Raw genomic sequence first — 22,198 nt, 5'->3', positions numbered from 1 at the left:
CATGATTCAGAACCCATTTTTCCCCACACCAATCCCTAGCCCCCGACAGAAAAGTCAGTCGTGAGCCCACCGACTCAGAGGTCGGCTGCTCCACAGGAATAATACGGTGGGAGCGGCCTTAATTGATTCAAAATGGGGCTTCCACCCCCACCTGGGAGGAAGTCCTAGAGAGCTGCCGGCCAATCTGTAGTCCCAACAGTGTCCGGGTCAAGCGGTGACCATTGTTGGGACCCGAGGAAGAAGAGACACGGGGCCCAGACGGGCCCTGGCTGGGAGAGCCCAGCAAGGGGGGTGAGGGCCAGGGTTAGAGAAGCCTGGGTGTACGGTTAAAATGGGGTGCCTCTGATGGGCACATTGAGCCCCTAAAGGAGATTTCCCAACTTGCACAACAGTAGCCCATGCAGTAAAAGCTACCAGGCTACCTACCTTGCCTCCACCTTCCCTGCCACACATGGAATAGTAGTGGAGCCAGAATAACACCCTTAAATAGCCATTAATTGGTCACTTAAAGGCCTCAATAGGCCTAAGGATGAGCAGGCTGCATGATGCTTTCCCTGCCCACCATAATATGGAAGACAGGTAGGGATAGGCAGGAAGGCATGGGAAGACCATCCACTTTATTTTATGAGCCTTTCCCATCTTCAAATATGCTGTTGTGGTGCCATAAAATCCAACCCCATGTGTCTCCCAAAGTCTCAGAAAGTTGTTGAAGATATCAGGTTGTAAACAGCTATGCTGTAAACTACCCATTTACTTCTAAGAAGAAACAGGGATAAAGATGGCTAATTTGCATTTCTACCTATATCAAGACTAATGTGTTTCACATTATCCTGGGGAAGAGGGTAGTGGAAGCCATTTTTGAGATAAGGTTACAGACTTCCCTACAAATTAGTGAGTATCCATCGGGAACCCATTGGAAGCTGGGAGCAACTCTATGGACTGCTTGCTATAAGGACTGCAATTCCATGGAAAGTGCAATGTGTGATAAGCATAAAAAGGGAATGCTCCTCTCTGTAGTTTAAAGTATAAGTTGCCTACAAAAAGAAACCAGTGTTTAGTCATTGGTGCTTTTTGTCATTTGTTACAGTACAACATGAAATCTTGCCATGTCATTCCTTCAGCTATTAAATGGAAGTTCAAATTTCTTTTTAAATGATATCACTCTCTATTGAGATCCTAACAATGTGCACAACACATCACTTTACAATGAACACTAAGGAATGACATCTTCAAATTGACAGCAGACTGTTTCCAGGAAAGCAGTGAGAGTCCATATTGAGGGGCCAATCTTGCACGCCCTCAGTACTGGACTGTCACCTTGATTTTTCTGCTCAAGTCTCCCCCGCAGGATTTGAGCCATAACATTCAGACTCAGATGCCAGAATGCTATCTGTTGAGCCACAACTGACACAGGTTATATGCAAATCTTAGTTAAGTAAATCAATAAGCTTAAGCTTGGGAGGGAGAGGGTGGGGAGCATGGGCGGAAGCTGGGAAGCTAATTTTGATTTTATGCGATAATATGGGTAAGTTGAAAGAAACATTGACTTCAATGGGAATAAAATGGAGCAGGATGCAAAACAGGCTGCTGACTCACTATCCCCCATTTTACACTGTCACACAAAGTCAACATTACCCTTAAGGATTCCAAAGCTGGTGATTTTGAAATGTTTTGGAATTTTCTTCCAGATATTTTATGATTAAAGTATATTTTTCAAAAAAAGTGTTGATGCATCTACTAACAGAAAGAAAAGATGGATATTCTCAGAAGTAGAATTTTGTTAATGAATCAGTCAGTATACACACCAACAGTTGCCATTTTTCTGACCTGAATTCTTATGTTCATTTCTCTTAAAGTGTCATCCAAAACTTTGGTGGCTTCCTTCCTCTGCTTTGACCAAGGGCCAAAATGATGACCTTCAACGTCATTGCGCTCATAGTACACTGCAGCCATCTCTGCTTTCCCCTTGCTAATCAGAAAACAAATAGTTAATTAATGGCAGCCCCTTCTTTAACAGGTACAATTCAAGTTCCCGTTCATACATTTGTGTCATTTTTGGGACTGTTGCAACATTTTAAATGACTTCTTATTGGAAATGCTTCATGGATTAGCGGAACAGGCGAGCCTACATGTAGACATTTTAAAAACCAATCGTAGCTTGCAACAATCAGGTCGGTATGGGAGTTTCACAATACATAGAGAAGGGCACAGACTTGCTGTAACCATGGTCCGGTTGGAATTCTGACACAAACGAATGATGGCGATCCACAAAGGGATATGCCCAAAAGAATTTTTTTAAAATAAATCTGGCAATATTCATTGAACTTGGGCTATTGCAATAACTTGCAATTTATCATTTCTTAACTTGGAATTATGAAGTCCTTCAATTACTCATATCCTGATTACATGAGCCCTAAAGTCCCTGCTAATATCCTCCAAGGGTAACTGTGTAACTGGGTTACTTCTCAGCAATAAGCAGACTCACGTATGAAGAAAAATGATTTTTTTGAAAGTAATGACAATTTGGAGTGAACCTCCTGATTGCATGGGGAGCAGAGCACCGTCACCAGGAATCGTGACCCTAAATCGCCTTAGGGTTCTGCCGAATTCCTGCTGTATCTCTTCATTCATAGGGATTGAGCTCCATTGTCTTAATTTATTTGTTCATGGGATGTGGATGACCCTGGATAGGTCAGCATTCATTGCCCATCTCTAATTGCCCTGAAGAAGGTGGTGGTGAGCTGCCTTCTTGAACCGCTGCAGTCCATATAGTGTAGGTACACCCACAGTGCTGTTAGGGAGGGAGCTCCAGGATTTTGACCCAGCGACAGTGAAGGAGCAGCGATATATTTCCAAGTCAGGATGGTGAATGACTTGGAGGGGAACTTCCAGATGGTGGTGTTCCAATGCATTTGCTGCCCTTGTCCTTCTGGGTGTTAGAGGTTGTGGGTTTGGAAGGTGCAGTTGAAGGAACTTTGGAAAGTTGCCGAAGTGCATCTTGTAGATGGTACACACTGCTGCCACTGTGCATTGGTGATGAATGGAGTGAATGATTAATGTGGTGGATACAGTGTCAATCAATCAATCAATGTTACTCTGCACAGTTTCACAGAACAAAGACACTTAACAGTTTTTAACCATCAGGAGAAGGTGATAGCATAGTGGTATTGTCACTGGATTATTAATCCAGAGACCAGGGTAATGGTTTGGGGACCAGGGTTTGAATCCCGCCATGGCTGCTGGTGGAATTTGGATTCAATAAAAATCTGGAATTAAAAGTCTAATGATGACCATGGAACCATTGTTGATTGTTGTAAATACCCATCTGGTCTGGCCTACATGTGACTCCAGATCCACAGCAATGTGGTTGATTCTTAAATGCCCTCTGAAATGGCCTAGCAAGCCACTCAGTTGTAACAAACCATCACAAAAAAGGAATGAAACCGGACGGACCACCTGGCATCAACCTAGACAACAGCAATCGCAGCCCTGTTGACCCTGCAAAGTCCTCCTTACTAACATCTTATTAACATCTGGGGCTAGTGCCAAAATTGGGAGAGCTGTCTCACAGACTAGTCAAGCAACAGCCTGACATAGTCATCCTCACGGAATCATACCCAGATTCCACTATCACCATCCCTGGGTATTTCCTGTCCCACCGGCAGGACAGACCCAGCAGAGGTAGTGGCACAGTGGTATACAGTCAGAAGGGAGTTGGCCCTGGGAGTCCTCAACATTGACTCCGGACCCCATGAAGTCTCATGGCATCAGGTCAAACATGGGCAAGGAAACCTCCTGCTGATTACCACGTACCGCCCTCCCTCAGCTGATGAATCAGTGCTCCTCCATGCTGAACATCACTTGGAGGAAGCACTGAGGGTGGCAAGGGCTCATAATGTGTTCTGGGTGGGGGACTTAAATGTCTATCACCAAGAGTAGCTCGTAGCACCACTACTACTGAGCTGGCCAAGTCCTAAATGACATAGCTGCTAGCCTGGGTCTGTGGCAGGTGGTGAAGGAACCAACAAGAGGGAAAAACATACCTGACCTCATCCTCACCAACCTGTCTGCTGCAGATGCATCTGTCCACGACAGTATCGGCAAGAGTGACCGCACAGTTATTGTGAAGATTAAGTCCCGCTTTCACATTGAGGATACCCTCCATTGTATTGTTGGCGCTATCTAAATGAGATGGATTTAGAACAGATCTAGCAACTCAAGACTAGGCATCCATGAGGTGCTGTGGGCCATCAGCTAAAGCAGAATCATACTCGAACGCAATCTGTAACTTCATGGTCCGCATATCCCCAACTCTACCATTACCATCAAGCTAGGGGATCACACATCATCAACGAAGAGTGCAGGAGGGCATGCCAGGAGCAACACCAGGTATAACTAAAAATGAGGTGTCAACCTGGTGAAGCTATAAAACAGGACTACTTGCATGCCAAACAGCATTATCAGCAAGTGATAGATAGAGCTAAGCGATTCCACAACCAACGATCAGATCTAAGCTCTGCAGTCCTGTCACATCCAGTCGTGAACGGTGGTGGACAATTAAACAACTCACTGGAGGATGAGGCTCCACAAATATCCCCATCCTCAATGATAGAGGAGCCTTACACAACAGTGCAAAAAATCAGGCTGAAGCATTTGCAACAATCTTCAGCCAGAAGTGCCGAGTGGATGATCCATCTCAGCCTCCTCTGGAGGTCCCCAGCATCTCAGATGCCAGTCTTCAACCAATTGGATTCGCTCCACGTGATGTCAAGAAATGGCTGAGGGCACTGTATACTGCAAAGGTTATGGGCCCTGACAATATTCCGGCAATAGTACTGAAGACTTGTGCTCCAGAACTTAATGCGCCCCTAGCCAAGCTGTTCCAGTACAGCTACAACAGTGGCATCTACCCGGCTATGTGGAAAATTGCCCAGCTATGTCCTGTACACAAAAAGCAGGACAAATCCAACCCGGCCAATTACCGCCCCATCAGTCTACTTTCAATCATCAGTAAAGTAATGTATAAGGTCATCAACAGTGCTATAAAGCAGCACTTTGCTTAGCCATAACCTGCTCATTGATGTCCAGTTTGGGACCCACCAAGGCCACTCAGCTCCTGACCTCATTACAGCCTTGGCTCAAACATGGACAAAAGAGCTGAACTCCCGAGGTGAGGTGAGAGTGACTGCCCTTGACATCAAGGCAGCATTTGACCGAGTGTGGCATCAAGGAGTCCTAGCAAAACTAGAGTCAATGAGAATCAGGGGGAAAACTCTCCGCTGGTTGGAGTCATACCTAGCACAAAGGAAGATGGTTGTGGTTGTTGGAGGTCAGTCATCTCAGCTCCAGGACATCATTGCAGGAGTTCCTCAGGGTAGTGTCCTAGGCCCAACCTTCTTCAGCTGCTGATCCACTACCATCTAGAAAGAGAAGGACAGCAGATAGATGGGAACACCACCACCTGGAAGTTCCCTTTCAAGTCACTCACCATCCTGACTTGGAAATATATCGCCGTTCCTTCACTGTCACTGGGTCAAAATCCTGGAACTCCATTCCTAACAGCACTGTGGGTGTACCTACACCACATGAACTGCAGCAGCCCAAGAAGGCAGCTCCCCATCACCTTCTCCAGGACAACTAGGGATGGGCAATAAATGCTGGTCCAGCCAGTGAAGCCCACATCCCGTGAAGGAATAAAAAAAAGTTGATTTCCAAGACGTAGCCCAACATGAGTCAGTTAGGGCAGTTATTTACAGCAATTCTGCAGGATTAAATTTCACCAGAAATGGGGGTGAAATTTTCTAAGATTGGTTTGGTTTGTGAAACAACTCATGGACACCTCTCACATCCATCCTTCCACGTGACCCTGACAGAAAAAGGATCACATAACCCATCGCTGATACCACATGCATTTTTCCCCCTCCTCCAATGCCAGATCTGCTGGCATCTAAAATAAAAACTGGTCCTGGCTGAAGTGGGGCCTAATTGCAGGTTTCCCTGTTGAATGATTGCTTGCCATTGGGAAAGCTGCAAATTTGGATTTGGAGGCTGGTGTGAAATGTTTCTTTTCCTTTTTATCCATTCCATACGCCGCATTTACACTATAACAAGGCATGCCAATGATACTTCTCCTGCCCCGTCACACCCACAGTGGTGGGGATCCTAGTGACACTGAAAATGGCATATATTGATGGGCATGGGGTGGTGTCATGGGACTCAATATTATGGTGAATTGTGGCAGAAATTTGGCAAGCTCCCTAGGAGACTAAGAGCCAATATTCCCATTGACTCTGCTGTGTTCCTTTGTGCAGCCAAGAGACTCACTCCAAATCATCTTTTCTTAACCTTATTTTTCTTCTTATTGAAGTCATTCATAGTTTCTGCAATGGCGCTGAGCAACACTTCCATATTCCTTGTAGTATTCTCAACAATGATAAGTCTTTGTGCAACATGCTTGAAAAATGAAACAGCAACAATTTCTATAAAGTTGCAGAATGCAGAGCAACAAGTGGCGGCTATTTACTGTGAGTAAATAGTTGACACAGTTACTCACTTGCATGTAAACAAAGAAATAATGTGCTCAATGAGAAAAGAATCACACAAAACAAGTTGTTACCACAGACAAGATTGCTGTGTTTTGCAATCTTATGATGTAAGCCAATATTCGTTTGCTTTGCTCAAGCTGAAGTTTTTTTTAAAAGGGTGTTCAGTAGGGTAATGGCCAAAAGAATATCTTTCAAAACAAAGCCAATATTTAACTTTTGGACACTGCTGGTGAGTGAACAATCAGTGTCAGCTGGATGGTCCCTTTCAAAGATCATACGGTAGAAAGTGATCATCAAGTCATGGTGGACATTTTAAAGGCACTTTGCTTTCCACTAAAATATGAGGGACCACAGTCTGATCAGTTTAACATGACTTCCCTTGGAAACAGGCTTTAGCAATCCAAATGGGGTCCCATGATATACAACAATCTTCCTTTATCCTGTCCTCCTCATGCTCGGGCAGTGGCAACTCCAGCATCTTAATCAGTTGTCCATTCTTCACATATGCAGTAGCTCAGTTTTTACTTGACACCCGTACAAACACAGTTTTTATGGAGGGTAGTTGGATAATGGTTAGGAGCAGGAATCCTTAATTTTCCCACTCAATTGTTGAGAGAAGCCAAGAAAAATTGTTGTATTCCTGCCAACTTTTGTCCTTAGCCAAAGTAAATCTGAAAATTTTTATTTGTATGGAGCAATGCCATTCAACTAAAAGGCTATGGAAAATCTCCCCGAAACAATCTAATTCAGAAACTCTACTAAAAGAGTTGCACAAATGTTGTGATTATGGCAGCAGCTTTGAGGCTGGGTCGTCTGTGGCAAGGACTCACATGCTGACTCTCCAACTTCTCTACCACCTACAAGCACAATTCAGGTATATGATTGGATACTTACCGCTTGCCTGGAAGGGTACTACTGCTGCAACAGCACACAAGAAATGCAACACCAAACAGGAGAAATTACCACCTTTTGCACCTGAACAGTTCCTGAAACACCCACTCTGTCTCCCACTCCACAGATGCTGCCTGGCTGGCTGAGCGTTTCTAGCAATTTCTGCTTTTATTTCAAAAGTCCAACATTTGCAATATTTTGCTTTTCTGACATTGAAACTACACCCCAAAGAAATTTGAGCTCTCTGAATTTAACATCAGTGCTAATATGAATGCAGAAGGTGTGTATATGTGAAATATAGCCCCATTTCCCATTTTTTTCTTGGAAAATAATCACTATTTCTACAGCTGTTTTAGATTGTTTTCAAACTAAATTCAATCTCAGTTTTTTCAGCTGAGTTACCAAGTCTTGAAGAATGTAAGTCCCAAACTAGGTCATCACGCAACACTAAATTAATCATCTGTACAATGTACAGATGTTTCCAAGACATTACGTAATTTCCCTGATGGCTTCTTCTAATTGCTATTTATGCCTTCTAGTTACAACATCTGATTTGCGCAGCATATCATTTTTTTAAGATGATAATATAGATTTGACTCCTTTCGTGATTTAACTGCTTTTATTGTGCAGCCATTTTGGCAGTTTAGAAACACGCCCACCTCGGTTTTACAAAATTCAGGATGATCATTTCCAATTTCACAAGTTTGTCACAATATTTCTCCTGCGTAGCATAAAGGGTTAACAGAATGCTAACCTATGAGGTACATAATGGAATACTTCCCACTTGCCTGGATGAGTGCAGCTCCCACAACACTCAAGAAGCTTGACACCATCCAGGGCAAATCAGCCCACTTGATTGGCACCACATCTAGAAATACTCACTCCCTCCACCACCGAAGCACAGTTGCAGCAGTGTGTACCATCTACAAGATGCACTGCATGAATTCACCAAGGCTTCTTAGACAGCACTTTCCAAACCCATGACCACTACCATCTAGAAGGACAAGGGCAGCAGATAGATGGGAACACCACCACCTGGAAGTTTCCCTCCAAGTCACTCACCATCCTGACTTGGAAATATATCGCTGTTCCTTCACTGTCACAGGGTCAAAATCCTGGAACTCCCTTCCTAACAGCACTGTGGAAGTACCTACACCACATGGACTGCAGCGGTTCAAGAAGGCAGCTCACCACAACCTTCTCAAGGGCAACCAGGGATGGGCAATAAATGCTGGTCCAGCCAGCGAAGCCCAAATCCCGTGAATGAATAATAAAAAAATCTGAAATCTGCACATAAAGCTCTGCCTATACAGTTGTGAAAATGAGAGGTGTGGGGATGATGTTCTGACTTGTCCCTCCTTCTCCTGTGAGAAGAGTCTGGCCTATGCTTGGCATCTTACCCTCTTAATTCCACAGATATAAGTAAGATTAAATCTACACCTCACTATTCTATGTTATAGGGCATGATGATTCAATGTACTGCTACACCTGTTTCTTTTACTTTGGTAAGAGCTGTTGTGCTCATCTCTCTCTTTTGTGTCAGACTGCAAAAAGGTACCAAAGTATTTGTGGATAAGTTACAATACTAATACTAATCCAGAAGTAAGCAGAGAGCTAATTTTCTGTTTCGAGCACTCTTTAAGATGGAGAGCCTGCCTATTAGCAAATAAGGAGAAGTTATATACCAGCTTTAAAATCTTTGTTTTTTATGTCAATATTAAGTGAAATATTAGCCAGGCTAAGCACAGTAACAGAGCAACATCACTTGGTATAGAAAATCTTGGGACAGGAGTTCTTGTGACAATGTGCCTTCATTAAGAAGGTGTATTTTGGCTAGAGCAGGTGCTAGAATTCATTCCAGAAGTGACTTTTACCCAGGAAAGATACAGAAATGGTACATTATGGTGGAAGGTGGGATATATCACTGGACATTTTCATGCAGGAGGTGGAGAAGAGGCAGAGGGTTCCTCTATCCATAGGGAGCCAGGGGACAAACTCTGAAAAGGCATTTCACCACATCCCAGTCAATCACCTACCAACAATCTCCATCAATCTCAACTCATACTTCACATTCATAGCTCCACCCAACCCTCATACACTTAAGCACTATTGCAACCTCACAGGCACATCTCACAACTTGTACACATTGCCAGCTATTTAACCACGATAACTGCATCACTGAAAAAAATTACACAACACTCATTGACACACTTTCCTCTCTCTTGCAGGTCCATGTGACACAATTGAAGGAAGCAGCACCCAACAAACAGGAGGCAGGCACAGCTCCATGTCCTTGTTGTTGGCTTTTAGCCAGCCCAGCCCATGCTGAGATGGTGCAGTTCCAAGTAGGGCCTTCTAGGCCCAGAACTGCTTGAGGTCATCCTGCAAGACCGTCTGAAATATTCCCCATGGAAAGTCAGCAGCCTTCCGCCAGCTATGCTGTAGCCACTGCAGTAGCACTGTGTAGGAGCACTAGAACCTGCAAAGGCACATGAAAGTCAGGTACCAAGGAAATGTACAGTGAAGATTACTTGACTTTGCATGGAATATCGGATGGTTTGTTTGATAAAGTTGGTTTGGGTTTGTTGTTTTTTGGTGGCTTTTATTTCTGTGTTCTGTCTAAGAGGACAACATGATGGTCAGCAACAGAGGGAAGGTTAGGTGAGGGACTGTTGTTGATGGTGATAACAGAAACCTGGCTCAAAAAAGGAATGAACTAGGTACTAAATATTCCTGGGCACAAGGTGTTCAGGAAAGATAGGGAGGGAAAGAAAGGAGGAGGGGGTCATAGTTCTGATTAAGGGGAATTTCACACTGCCAGAGAGAGAGAGGATGGCAGAATCGATTTGAAGAAACAATAGAGGTAGCATTACACTACTGAGTGCATTCTATAGACTTCCAAATAGTAGGGAAGATATAGAGGAGCAAATTTGCAAGAAAATTATAGAGAAGTGCAAAACCTATAGAATTGCTATAATGGACTACTTTGATTTATCCGAATATAGGGCAGTATTTTACCATCGGTGAGTGGGGGCAGGGCCCACTCGCCAATGCATAAAATGATGCGGGATTATGTTGGGCGGAAGTCCCAACGTCATCCTGCCCCATTTAAATTTTCAGGAAGGCGCTGGCACAGCAAAACCAACTGCGTGCCCACCGACCTGTCAATGGCCACTTGAGGCCATTGACAGGACCAATTAAGCAATTAAAGGACCTGCCCGTCCAACCTTAAGGTTGGCGGGCAGGCCAGGAGCTCCAGCGGCAACTAGAAAAAACATGAAACCTCAACCAATGGTGGGATGAGGTTTCATGTAGGGTTTTTAAAATTTTAATAAAGTTGTTATGGAAATTATGAACATATCCCAACTCATGTGACAGTGTCACATGAGGGGACATGTAAGGGATTTTTTTCCCTCTACTTTTAATATTTTAAAAGTCGAGATGATCTCCCTGAGGCTGCACTTAGCCTCAGGGAGACAAGTGCACTCTTGTGTGCATGCGCGAAAGAGCGCACTCTCGATTTTAGGGCTCCCCCTCCCGCCCACACAGGGTGTGGACATCACGCTGGGTGGGCCCATGTAAAATGGTGGTGAGGCCCCAATCGCCGCCGGCGATCGGGTCCACAGCCGCGCCTGCTCGCGATTGGGTCAGTTCTGTCTGCCCAACGAACAGAAAATTCAGCCCGTAGACTTGGATAGTGATAGAATTAAGGGCAGAGAGATGGAAGCGTTTCTTAAGTGTGTTCAGGAGAATTTTCTGGATCAGTATGTTTTCAGTCCAATGAAGTAGAAGGCATTGCAGGATCTGATTCTGGGGAATGAGGTGGATCAATTGTCAGCAGACGAACATTTAGGAGACACTGATCATAGTATCATAAGGGTTAGGTTGGTATGGAAGAGATCAAAGAACAATCCAGAGTAAAAATAATTAATTGGGGGAGGGCTAATTTCAAAGAGGTATGAGCAGGTCCTGTCCAGGTAAATTAGAACTGAAGATTGGCAAGCAAAGCTGTAACTGAACAATGTACTGCCTTTAAAAGGGAAATTGTTTGGGTACAGTTGAGGTACATTACCATGAAGGAGAAAGATAGGACAACAAAGTCAGTGTTCCTTGGATGGTGAAATCAAGTTGAAACAGAAAAAGAGTACGTATGACAGGTGCCAGCTTCATAACAGAAGTGAGAACCATGAAGAATATAGAAAGTTTAGTGGGGAAGTGAAAAAATAAACAAAAGCAGCAAAGAGAGAGTAGAGAAGAGACTAGCAGTTAACACAAAAGAGAGTGCAAAAGTCTTCTATAGTTACAAAAATGTCAAAATGTACTTGGTAAAAGAAGGAATGGGGCTGGTTAGGGACATTTATGGGAATGAGGTCACTTATCCCTACAACCAGTCACATGGACAGAGTGGAGAATCTGGGACTGTTCTCCTTAGAGAAAAGAAGGTCAAGAGGAGATATGACAGTGGTGTTCAAAATGATGAGGGTGTCTGGACAGATAAACAGGAAGATTGAGAACCAGAGGATACAAGATATTAAATGAATGGCAAAAGATGACATGGAGCAAAACGTTTTTTTATGAGGCAAGTAGTCATGCTCTGGAATGCACAGTCTGAAAGGGTGGTGAACTCAAATTCAGTAGTAACTTCCAAAAGGGAATTAGATCAATGTTTGAAAGGAAAATATTGCAGGGCTACAGAAAAATGGAGGAGAGTGGGACTAGTTGCTTTGCTCTTACAGAGAGCCGGCATGGGCTGAATGGCTTCCTTCTGTGCTGCAAGCATTCTATAATACTATGGTTCTAAATCAAAGAAATAGTAGACTCCCAATATGGCATTTCATAATGTCCTACCTCAAAACTTCAATGGCATCTGAAACAGCAGCTGCAAAGTCTTTGTCTGATGGAGAGTAATAGTAGCTTCGGCAGTATGTAGGCCTTACACTCCGAATCTCAACTTCACAACCTGATTCCAAAAAAAATTGTTAATTCAGTAGATTATTTTTGTTTTAAAAAAAGTAGCTCCCATTCACCCGTCATTCCTGTGCTCCCGTTGTGGAAACGCTTGGTGTTGTCATCGCTGTGTTTGACTCCCTTCATGGCCTCGACCTCCCTCTCCCTGTAACCTCCTCCAGCCTTCGGAGATATCTGTGCTCTGGATATTCTGGCCTCTGACACATCCCCGACTTTAATTGCTCGACTGTTGGCGCCTCGAGCAGTGCCAGCAATACCAGAACCCAGTAGTGGGCACTGCCAGGACTGCAGGCAAGCCCACAAAGATGTCAGCAATGGATCCCTGAGGACCCAGACTCAGGCAAGTCCTGGATTTCAGGGCGGGGAGGGATAAAGCACCCAAGGAGTGGGGTTGGGAAGGGTTAGTGGGGCATGTTTTAGAGGCCTGATGGGGAGGCACAAAGCAGGGGTATCATCTTTTGGGGGGGGTGGGGGGGGGGATGCTCCTGATGTACAAAAGGCACCCCCCAAAAGATATACCCCCACTGCTTCCCACTTTTTCACCTCAGATGATACAAAAGCTGACTCTTTTGCACCCACATGCCCACGCCAACTGTATTATGGCGTGGGCAGGATAATATTCCAGTCAATTGGCTTGTTAACAAGCTTAGTTGCCAGTTAGTGACTATTTTTTTAAAATGGTAGCTGGACTGCTGATGATGGCACTCATCCGCCAACTATATCATGGGAAACCAGCGTGTTGATGTCAGATTCATGACCCAATGTCATCATGATGGATTTTATCCACGCACGGGTTGGCAGAAGTCCAATTGCAAACATAAAATCCTGGCCGTGGAATCTGTGAACAGCACAAGAAACAGTAAGGCTCTCCTCCCAATCAAGCTGAAGAGACTTCACTGAGAAGCACAGAGTATAAACCAAGCAGTACAAAGCAGGAAATGTGAATTTGATTTAAATCAAGTCTGGAACGTGAAATAGGGATTGGGAGTGGCAGATGGGAGATGAGAGAGATAAAAAGAGACTAACAGAAAAAAAAAATTAACTTTTAAATTGAAGTTTGCAGGGCCGGAGGGGTTATTTGGGAATAATTATGATTTATGATGGTAACGTGACAAGGCAGAGACATGCCATGAGTTGTGGAGTGCTGCTAGTTGCTGGGCTATCTACACCACTCTCCCATTAACTTCACAAAAATGAATACAAATGAGCCCCATCACAGACACCTAGGGCTGGTATTTCATGCGGTAAGAACCCTCTTAATTATGTCATTTATGGTCTTGACATGAGACACAGCCCAGAGAGAGAACAATAGAAACTCATTCCTGCAGGTAGTAAATAGTTTCTGTAGGTTTTTAAACATTTAAGTGTTCTTATGACTTTTTCTTTTCCTCTGTTTTCTTTCACTTAATCCGATCCAATCCCCTCTAAAATAATAATAATCAGAACACGTTTCCTAACCTGTTCTGCTGAAAGGTCATCTTGACCTGAAACATTGGGCAGAATTTTCCCCAGTTGGGGGGGAAGTTTAGGAGCGGGCTCATGGAGGTGCACCTCCGATCGGCGCCCACAATGTGGGGGGGGGGGCGCCATTTTATGTGGGCGGGCCAGTTAAGGCCCGCCCAGCATGATGTCCGCCAGGAAGCGCTGAGCACTCCCTGTGCGGGCAGCGGGGGTAGGATTCCCTGATCCAGCGTGTGCACGAAAGAGTGCACTCTTCTCCCTGATGGTGGAGAGAGTGAATGTTTAAGTTGGTAGGTGGGGTACCGATCAAGCGGCTGCTGTGTCCTGTATGGTTTCGAGCTTCTTGACTGTTGTTGAAGCCACACTCAACCAGGCAATTGGAGAGTATTCCATCACACTCCAGGCATCCTACATCCGTATATGGCATTTTCTGGCATTTTTCCCAGCACTGTTGGAGCCCATGCACCAGCATTGGGGGTTTCTTCTATTGCTTCTCTTTCCTCCACCTCACCCTTGCTTCCATTCCTGCCCTGAGTCCTGGAATCCCTCTTCCCCCTCACTCCCATTCCCACCCTCCATTCACAAATTTACAGTCCCCGGTATCCATTGTCACTACCAGGGTCTTCTTCAACTAGCTCCTCTTCCCCCTCACTCCCACCCTCACTCTGTATCCACTCCCAGCCTTGCTCTCAGTCCTGAAGTTCCTATTCACCCCTGCTCCTTTTGCAACGCTCCATTTTCACCTTTAAATTCTCGATGTCCGTTGCCTCCATGGGGACTTCTTCAGCTGGTCCATCTTCCCTCTTGCCCCCATTCCTGCTCTCAGCAAGCACTGAAGTCCCAGACCTCTGCAGCTGCTCATTGCATCAACCAACTGCTGCCATTAGATGGAGTCCAGTCAATCCGAAATCAGGCAACTTGTTTCTCATTTATTGTTTGATGGGATGTGGGCTTCACTGGCAATGCCAGCATCTGTTATCCATCCCTATTTTCCCTTGAACTAAATGGCTCGCTAGGTCATTTCAGAGGGCAGTTAAGAGTCAATCACACTAAATTTATGGTTGCGCTCCTGAAAATCGCGACTTCAAGTGAAACAACTTTAAGTGAATCATAGGTTCCCATAGGAATCAATGCTAAAAACTGGAGTTAGGCTCCTTCAGACATTTCTCAGACAGGACGGAGGTGGTGGTTAGGAGAAGCGGCGAACAGGAGGGAATACAAACATACAAACATACAAATAAGCAGGAGTAGACCATTTGGCCCCTTGAGCCTGCTTTGCTGTTTGATAAGATCATGGCTGATTGGATTGTGGCCTCAACTCCACTTCCCTGCCTAGCCCCTATACCCTTTGACTCCTTTGTCAGTCAAGAATATACCTGACTCAGCCTTAAAAATATTCAATGACCCAGCCCCCACTGTTCCCTGGGAAAGAGGATTCTATGGATTACTAATCCTCAAACTGGACCAAAATTCAATCATGTTAAGATCACTGCTACCTAGAGGCTTCTTTACCATGAGATCATTGCACATTACCATGTCTAGAATAGCCTGCTCTGTGGTTGGCTCTAGAATGTACTGCTCTAAGAAATTGTCCCAAAAACACTCTTTGAGCTCATCTTCCAGGTTACCTTTGCAGATCTGGTTCATCCAATTTATATGTAGATTAAAATCACCCATGATTATTACCATACCTTTCTTACAAGGCCCCATTATTTCTTCCTCTATACCCTGTCCTACAGTGTACTTACTGCTAGGGGCTCTATAAACGATTCCCCCCAAGTGACTTCTTACCTTTGCTATTTCTCATCTCTACCCAAACTAATTCTACATCTTGATCTTTAGAACCAAAGTTCTAAAGTTCTGTTGTACTAATGTCATCCCTAATTAACAGAACTACCTCAACATATTTTCATAGCTTCCTGTCCTTCTAAAATGACAAGTACCCTTGAATATTGAGGCCCCAGCCTTGGTCACCTTGCAGCCACATCTTTGTAATGGCTATAAGGTCATACATGTTTATTTCTATTTGAGCTGACAACTTATCCATTTTGTTATGAAAGCTACAGGCACTCAGATACAGAGCCTTCAGTTTTGGCTCTTTGCTATTTTTTCAAACCCTGACTTTATCTGATGGCACACTCTTAAGTTTGTACACTCTATCCCTTCCTGCCACACTCTAATTATCATTATCCTTATTGCTACCTTGCTCTCTTGCCTCGTCCTTTTCTTTAATTTACCATATCTTCCCTCACGTGATCCCTCATCCCCACTATTTAGTTTAAGGTCCTCTCTACCACCTCAGTGATATGACTTGCCAGAACCAGCATGGTTCAGGTGAAGACTGTCCCAATGGTACAGCTTCCACTTCCTGGTGCCAGTTCCCCATGAATCAAAACCCATGTTAAAACAAAAACGCACTATTAGAACTGGATTTCTGGGTGCAGTCAGGGAGTCAATGGCAATGGGGGCGGGGGGTGGGTGGGGGGGGTGGTGGTGAGGGGGTGCTGTTGCTTACTTTAAAAGGGCAGGCGAGGGGTCTTCACATATGGGCTGCTGGTGGGCTCTCCTTTGGACATTAGCTGCCCAAGTAGGAGGGACCCGGCCCCCACCAAATTACAGGCATGTCTGCCATGGTTAACTGATGGGTTACCCACATGGCATGACACACGCCCGCTGCTGGTTGAATACCAGCAGCGGCAGGATGAGGCCTTTAAGTGCTCAAAGGCTTCAGTTGGCCTCCAGACAGGAAGGCCATCCCCGCCCTTCTCTCCCTGGACTAAATGGGGTGGAGTTGGGAAGGCGATGGGGTCTCCACCTCACATCTTTCTCTCTGATTATACATCCCACCACCTCCCAGCCCACCTCCAGGAGAGCATTAAATTCTGCCCCACCAGCACAATTTCCAAGATCATGGATAATTTGAGGTGGAAAAGCCACTTCCATGATGTTAGAAAGTAGCAATCATTGAGTATATTTAAGACAGAGATCGATAGATTTTTGGATACGAAAGGGAATTAGGATTATAGGGATAATGTGGGAAGTTGGTATTGAGGTGGAAGATCGGCAGACCATTCATTACTGAATGGCAGCCCAGGCTCATAGGACTGAATGGTCTTCCAATTTCTTACCTTCTCATGTTCTTACGAAAGGGAACTAGGCAGTAGGAAAATGATCTTTCTTAGAGTTATAGTAAAAATGATTTATTCTGGTTTTAGTGAATGGAAAGCCACTGGGTGCACCTGCTGGACACACATTTGAATAAGGTCAAAAAGCCCAGCAGAGGAGTATTGAGATGATGTGGATTGGGGGCCTGGAAACTTGGTCCCTTAAGAAGAAATCTGTAAGTGGTCTGCAGTTCCCTAACAAGGAGAATGGCTAAAGCATTGAAAGAACAAAGCTTTGCTCCCGGATTTTTGTTGTCCAGGTCTCCATCCCATATTAGATGCACATCTGCCAGTACCAAAAAGTGTGTTTGGTCTGACATTGGTCCCTCCAAATTTCCTACCCCCATGTCCACTTTCTTAGCAATTGATTTTGTATGTCTATCCCAGAAAGTTCACTTCTCTCTGAGGGTCTGCCCTTTGAGCTTGTCAGCAGTGGCTTAATTGGTGGCACTCTTAACTATGACTCAGAAGGTTGTGGGTTCAAGCCACCCCACCCCCCAACCCCCACCACCAACCCCACCCCCCCCAACCCCCCACCGAGACTTGAACAACAAAATCAATTCTGATGCTCCAGTGCAGTACTGACAAAGTGCTGCACCAAGTGAGCAGCCATCTTTCAGATGAAATGTTAAACTGAGGCCACACCTGCTCTCTTAGGCGGATGCAAAAGATCCCATGGCACAACTGTGCAGGGTTATCTCCAGAGTTCTGGTCAATATTTATCCCTCAATCAACGTTAAAAAACAGATAAAATCTGTTGCATTGTGGGAGCTTGCTGTGCCTAAATTGGCTGCCTAAAGCACGTGCTACATTACAACTGTGACTACACATCAGAAAGTACTTCATTTGCTGTAAAATGCATTGGGACATCCTGTGGTCATTAAAAGTGCTATATAAATAAAAGTCTTTTCTTCCTAATTTGACCCCAACATTGTTTCTAACCATTCTATGTCCTCATGCCAAAGGTTATGGGTGTGCATACACCAAAATGGCCATGAATTTTCAGGTACCTAACAGATTTTAGAGCTAATAGAGCAAGTCAGTACTATCGGCAGGCGGCCTTGTCCCTTGGCAATGCACATCGGAAATTTGGACATAGATCCACTACTTTCCCATGGCCGGCTGAGGCCTCAGGCCAACAGCCCAGGCTCAAAGTTACACTTAATAACACTGGAGCCATGTATCTGAGCATAAGATTACATGTGATTGCGTAAAAAATCATGCACTCTTCCAAATTCCCAGCACATTTTTGCATTGGCATAGGACAGCTTCACAAAAAATATTTACAACAACTTATATTTATTTAGGATCTTTAACAGAATGAAACATCCCAAGATACTTCACAGGAATATTATAAAACAAAATATGACATTGAGTCACATAAGAGACATTAGGGCAGATGTCCAAAATCTGGGTTAAAGAGATAGGTTTTAAAGAGTTTCTTAAAGGAGGAAAGCAACTAGAGAGGCGGAGAAGTGTAGGGAGGGTATTCCAGAGCTTAGGGCATGGACCAAGGCACAGCCACCAATGGGGAATGAATAAAATTAGGGATGCTCAGGATGCCAGAATTAGATGAGTGCTGATATCTCGGAGGGTTGTGGAACTTGAGGAGATGACAGAGAAAAGGGATATATTGACCGTAACTCTCCGAGTCTAACTGCATCTTGTATCAGGGGAACGAAGCTTTTTTTCTTGGCAACTATTGCCATATTATACGCGACTCAAAAATCACAAAAAATGAAAAGCAAGGCCAAAGAAAGGGAGCCGGGGGAGCAGGGAAGGTGGAAGGAAGTTAGCCTGAGTTTGCATACTTGTACCCCAGCTGTATTCATTCATTGACGTGCACTGTCAGTTGCTGAAACAATCCAGTGCTAAATTAAAATAATCATGAAGATAATTGTGGATAGGTTCAAGCAATGCCAAATACTAACCCGGCCAGTAATACATATAAACTGGTCTGTTGTTCTTCTTCATGGTAACCCAGATTGGTTCTGACGCGTCCCACCACATAGGCAGTCGGCTATCCTCATTCTCACCAATTAGAAATGACTTGTTCTTTTGCTCATCCCACATATAATTTCCAATCATCTGATGGACATCGCAATAGTGTCCTGGAAGAGACACAGAGATTATAATAAAAGTGAGTCTTCTCCTCACATACATATCACTCTTTCATCAATCAATCATTTGCCAGTCAATTTGGTGTTTGATATTGTTCATCAATTAACTAAAGTATCATTGGCGATGAGATTTATTGATCTTAATTTTATTTTTACAACTGGTCTAAACTATGCCATTTATTAACTTTAAAAGTAAAGTTAACCTTATGGTCAATTAGTTCAATTTATGATGTGTGAAAATACAAAGGGGCTTTGCTGAGTAAATATATTCATCAGTGGCCCTGTGCCTAATTCCGCCCAGACAAGTAAATTGATTCGCTGTCTGTGAGAGTTAACATGCTGAAAAAGATAATTCGCAAGACTCATCTCAAATTAAACATTTTGCTGAACTCACTGACTTTGTTAACGTCAATTGTAGAACTTTACCATGGCCCTGAGACATCTGCTAACTCAGCAGAGTTCAGGAATCAAACCTGTGGGAAGTCTGAAAAAAATACCAAACCAAGCATAACGAATTTTGTTCTTTAATCCCAGGAGCCTTGTGTATATCCAGTCCTTTTAGTTTCTAACACAATTTTTACTCATTTCTACTTAGGCCATGGATCAGTTAACCCATTGGCCTTGACTAAAGTTGGTCTTGTTAATAAAGCTATTGCAAAGAATTCATAGAATATATTAACTTCAAATGTTAGCTATCTCTCTTTTCTTAGAGGTAGGGCTCATTGTAGATGTACAATGTATCCATCAGCATCGGAGGAAAGAGATGGCCGATTGACATGGTTCGGATAGGTGCGGGGGGGGGTTGGGTTGTACCATGACTTCTCTTTTTAACTACTGGTAGACTTGCTGTGCACTTGCAAAATATTTTGTTATTATTTAAGTCTTTGTGGTTCTTTTCCAAATTCTTGTAGCTGATTTTATATTGGTGTTAGAAACGGACAACAGCAGGGCGGCGAGCGGGAGGCAGTGAGCGAGTGACAAGTGTCTGACAGGCGCACAACAAGGGCATCTGTGGGGGGAGGAACCGTACATGTGCCGGCGGTCGGAGCGGGTGTCAACTTTCTGTTCCAGTTCGGTGTCAGGAAATAGTGTTAATTTATTTTGTCTTTCCTCATTTTTCCTATCAAAATGAATCACTTCACTTCTCAGTGCTGAATTTCATCTGCCACGTGTCTACACGTTTTACCAGCCCATCTACTTCCCCCCAGTTTCTATCCTCATCTGCAAACTTTGAAATGATGCCCTTTAGATCATTATTACACCTTCTGGTGCCTTTGACAGGGAATGCATGCAGCACCAAGATTTGTTGCACTGCAAATTATTTGATAAAATAGGGTTCAGAGGAACTCAATTACATTTGCATATAAGTATGAACTTTGACCTTAATGTCGCAAGGAAATTTTAAAGGTAATGCATGTAAAGTTAAGATTGGTTATTGTGCTAAAGATAAGACATTACTTTAGATAAGATGATCAGTGCTTTCTCCATTTGATTAGAGGAACCTAAAGAAATGTCTACATGCAGGGAATGTGACAGCTTTGTGTACTTCAATCTTCTTTGATCAGACAGCCACAGTTTGAAATGCAGAGGTGAATTTTCCTGGCCCTGTGGGTTGGAGGCAGGGGTGGGGCTGGGAAATTTTGGGGGGGGGGGTGGTTGGTGGGGTCTGCGTCTGGACAGCTCCCCATGCATTGCCATCTCCAGGGGACTTTTCCAGGGGTTGGCTGCTCACTCACAGAGTTGGGGGGTGGGGGGCAGCTAATTTATTTCTTATTCTTTTATTGGTTGTGGATGTCACTGGCAAGACCAGCATTTGTTGCTCATCCCTAATGCCCTTGTGGTGGTGAGCCGCCATCTTGAACCACCTTAGTCTAGGTACATCCACAGTGCTGTTGGGAAGGGAGTTTCAGGATTTTCACCCAGTGACAGTGAAGGAACAGTGATGTAGTTCCAAGTCAGGATGATGTGTGGCTTGGAGGGGAACTTGCAGGTGGTGGTGTTCCCATGCATCTGTTGCTCTTGCCCCTTTAGGTAGTAAAAGTTGCTGGTTGGGAGGGTGCTGTTGAAGGAGGCTTTATGATTTGCTGCAGTACATTTTGTAGATGGTACACACTGTGCCACTGTGCGGCAGTGGTGGAAGAAGTGAATGTTCAAGGTGGTGGACGTGATGTCAGTCAAGCAGGTTACTTCATCCTGGATGATGTCAAGCTTCTTGAATGTTGTTGGAGCTATATTTATCCAGGCAAGTGGTGAATGTTCCATTACACTCCTGGCTTGTGCCGTGTAGGTTTAGCGAAGTCAGGAAGTGAGTTATTTGCTGCAGAATCCCCAGCCTCTGACCTGCTTTGAGGCCACAGTATTTATATGGCTAGTCCAGTTAAGTTTCTGGTAAATGGTAGCCCCCAGGATGTTGACGGTGTGGGATTTAGCAATCCTAATGCTGTTGAATATCAAGGGGTGAGAGTTAGATTCCCTCTCGTTGGAGATGGTTATTGCCTCACATTGGTGTGGCATGAATGTTATTTGCCACTTGTCAGCCTAAGCCTGAATGTTGCTTGGATCTTGTCCTGCATATGGACACAGTTTGACTCAGTATCTGAAGAGTTGCAAATGGTGCTGAACGTGTGCAGTCATCAGCAACCACCAGCATCTGACTTTATGATAGCGGGAAAGGCATCGATGATGCAGCTGAAGTTGGTTGGGCCTAGGACAGTGCCCTGAAGAACTCATGCAGCAATGTCGGGGGGTTCAGATGACTGGCCTCCAACAATGACAATCATCTCCCCCTGTGTTATATATGGCACAAATATTCCCACCTCCGCATACATGTTGAAGTAGACACTCTGGAATATGTTGAGCACTTCCCATACCTTGGCAGCAACCTCTCTCAAAAGACCACCATTGACAAGGAGATCCAACAATGGATCAGCTGCACTAGCTCAGCCATCTACAAACTACAGCAGTGAGTGTTTGACAACAAAGACCTTTGCAACACAACAAAAGTGCCGGTGTATAGAGCAGCTGTTGTTACCACACTCCTGTACTGTAG

At 44.3% G+C, this 22,198-nt stretch overlaps 1 protein-coding gene across 1 annotated transcript in view; it reads right to left on the bottom strand.

The window, feature by feature from the left end:
• The window catches only part of enpp6 (ectonucleotide pyrophosphatase/phosphodiesterase 6), a 49,994-nt gene that overhangs the window by 25,181 nt on the left and 2,615 nt on the right, over positions 1-22,198 (bottom strand). Inside the window, exons 2-4 of the mRNA XM_041186972.1 lie at positions 18,961-19,140; positions 12,285-12,396; positions 1,828-1,969 (exon numbers count right to left, since the gene is read on the bottom strand). Of these exons, the coding sequence (XP_041042906.1) occupies positions 1,828-1,969; positions 12,285-12,396; positions 18,961-19,140 (434 nt within the window). The remainder of the gene's footprint in view (positions 1-1,827; positions 1,970-12,284; positions 12,397-18,960; positions 19,141-22,198) is intronic.

Source organism: Carcharodon carcharias, chromosome 4 (genome assembly GCF_017639515.1).
Source record: "Carcharodon carcharias isolate sCarCar2 chromosome 4, sCarCar2.pri, whole genome shotgun sequence".
Taxonomy (NCBI): Eukaryota; Metazoa; Chordata; class Chondrichthyes; order Lamniformes; family Lamnidae; genus Carcharodon; species Carcharodon carcharias.
This window is presented reverse-complemented; position numbering and strand designations above follow the sequence as displayed.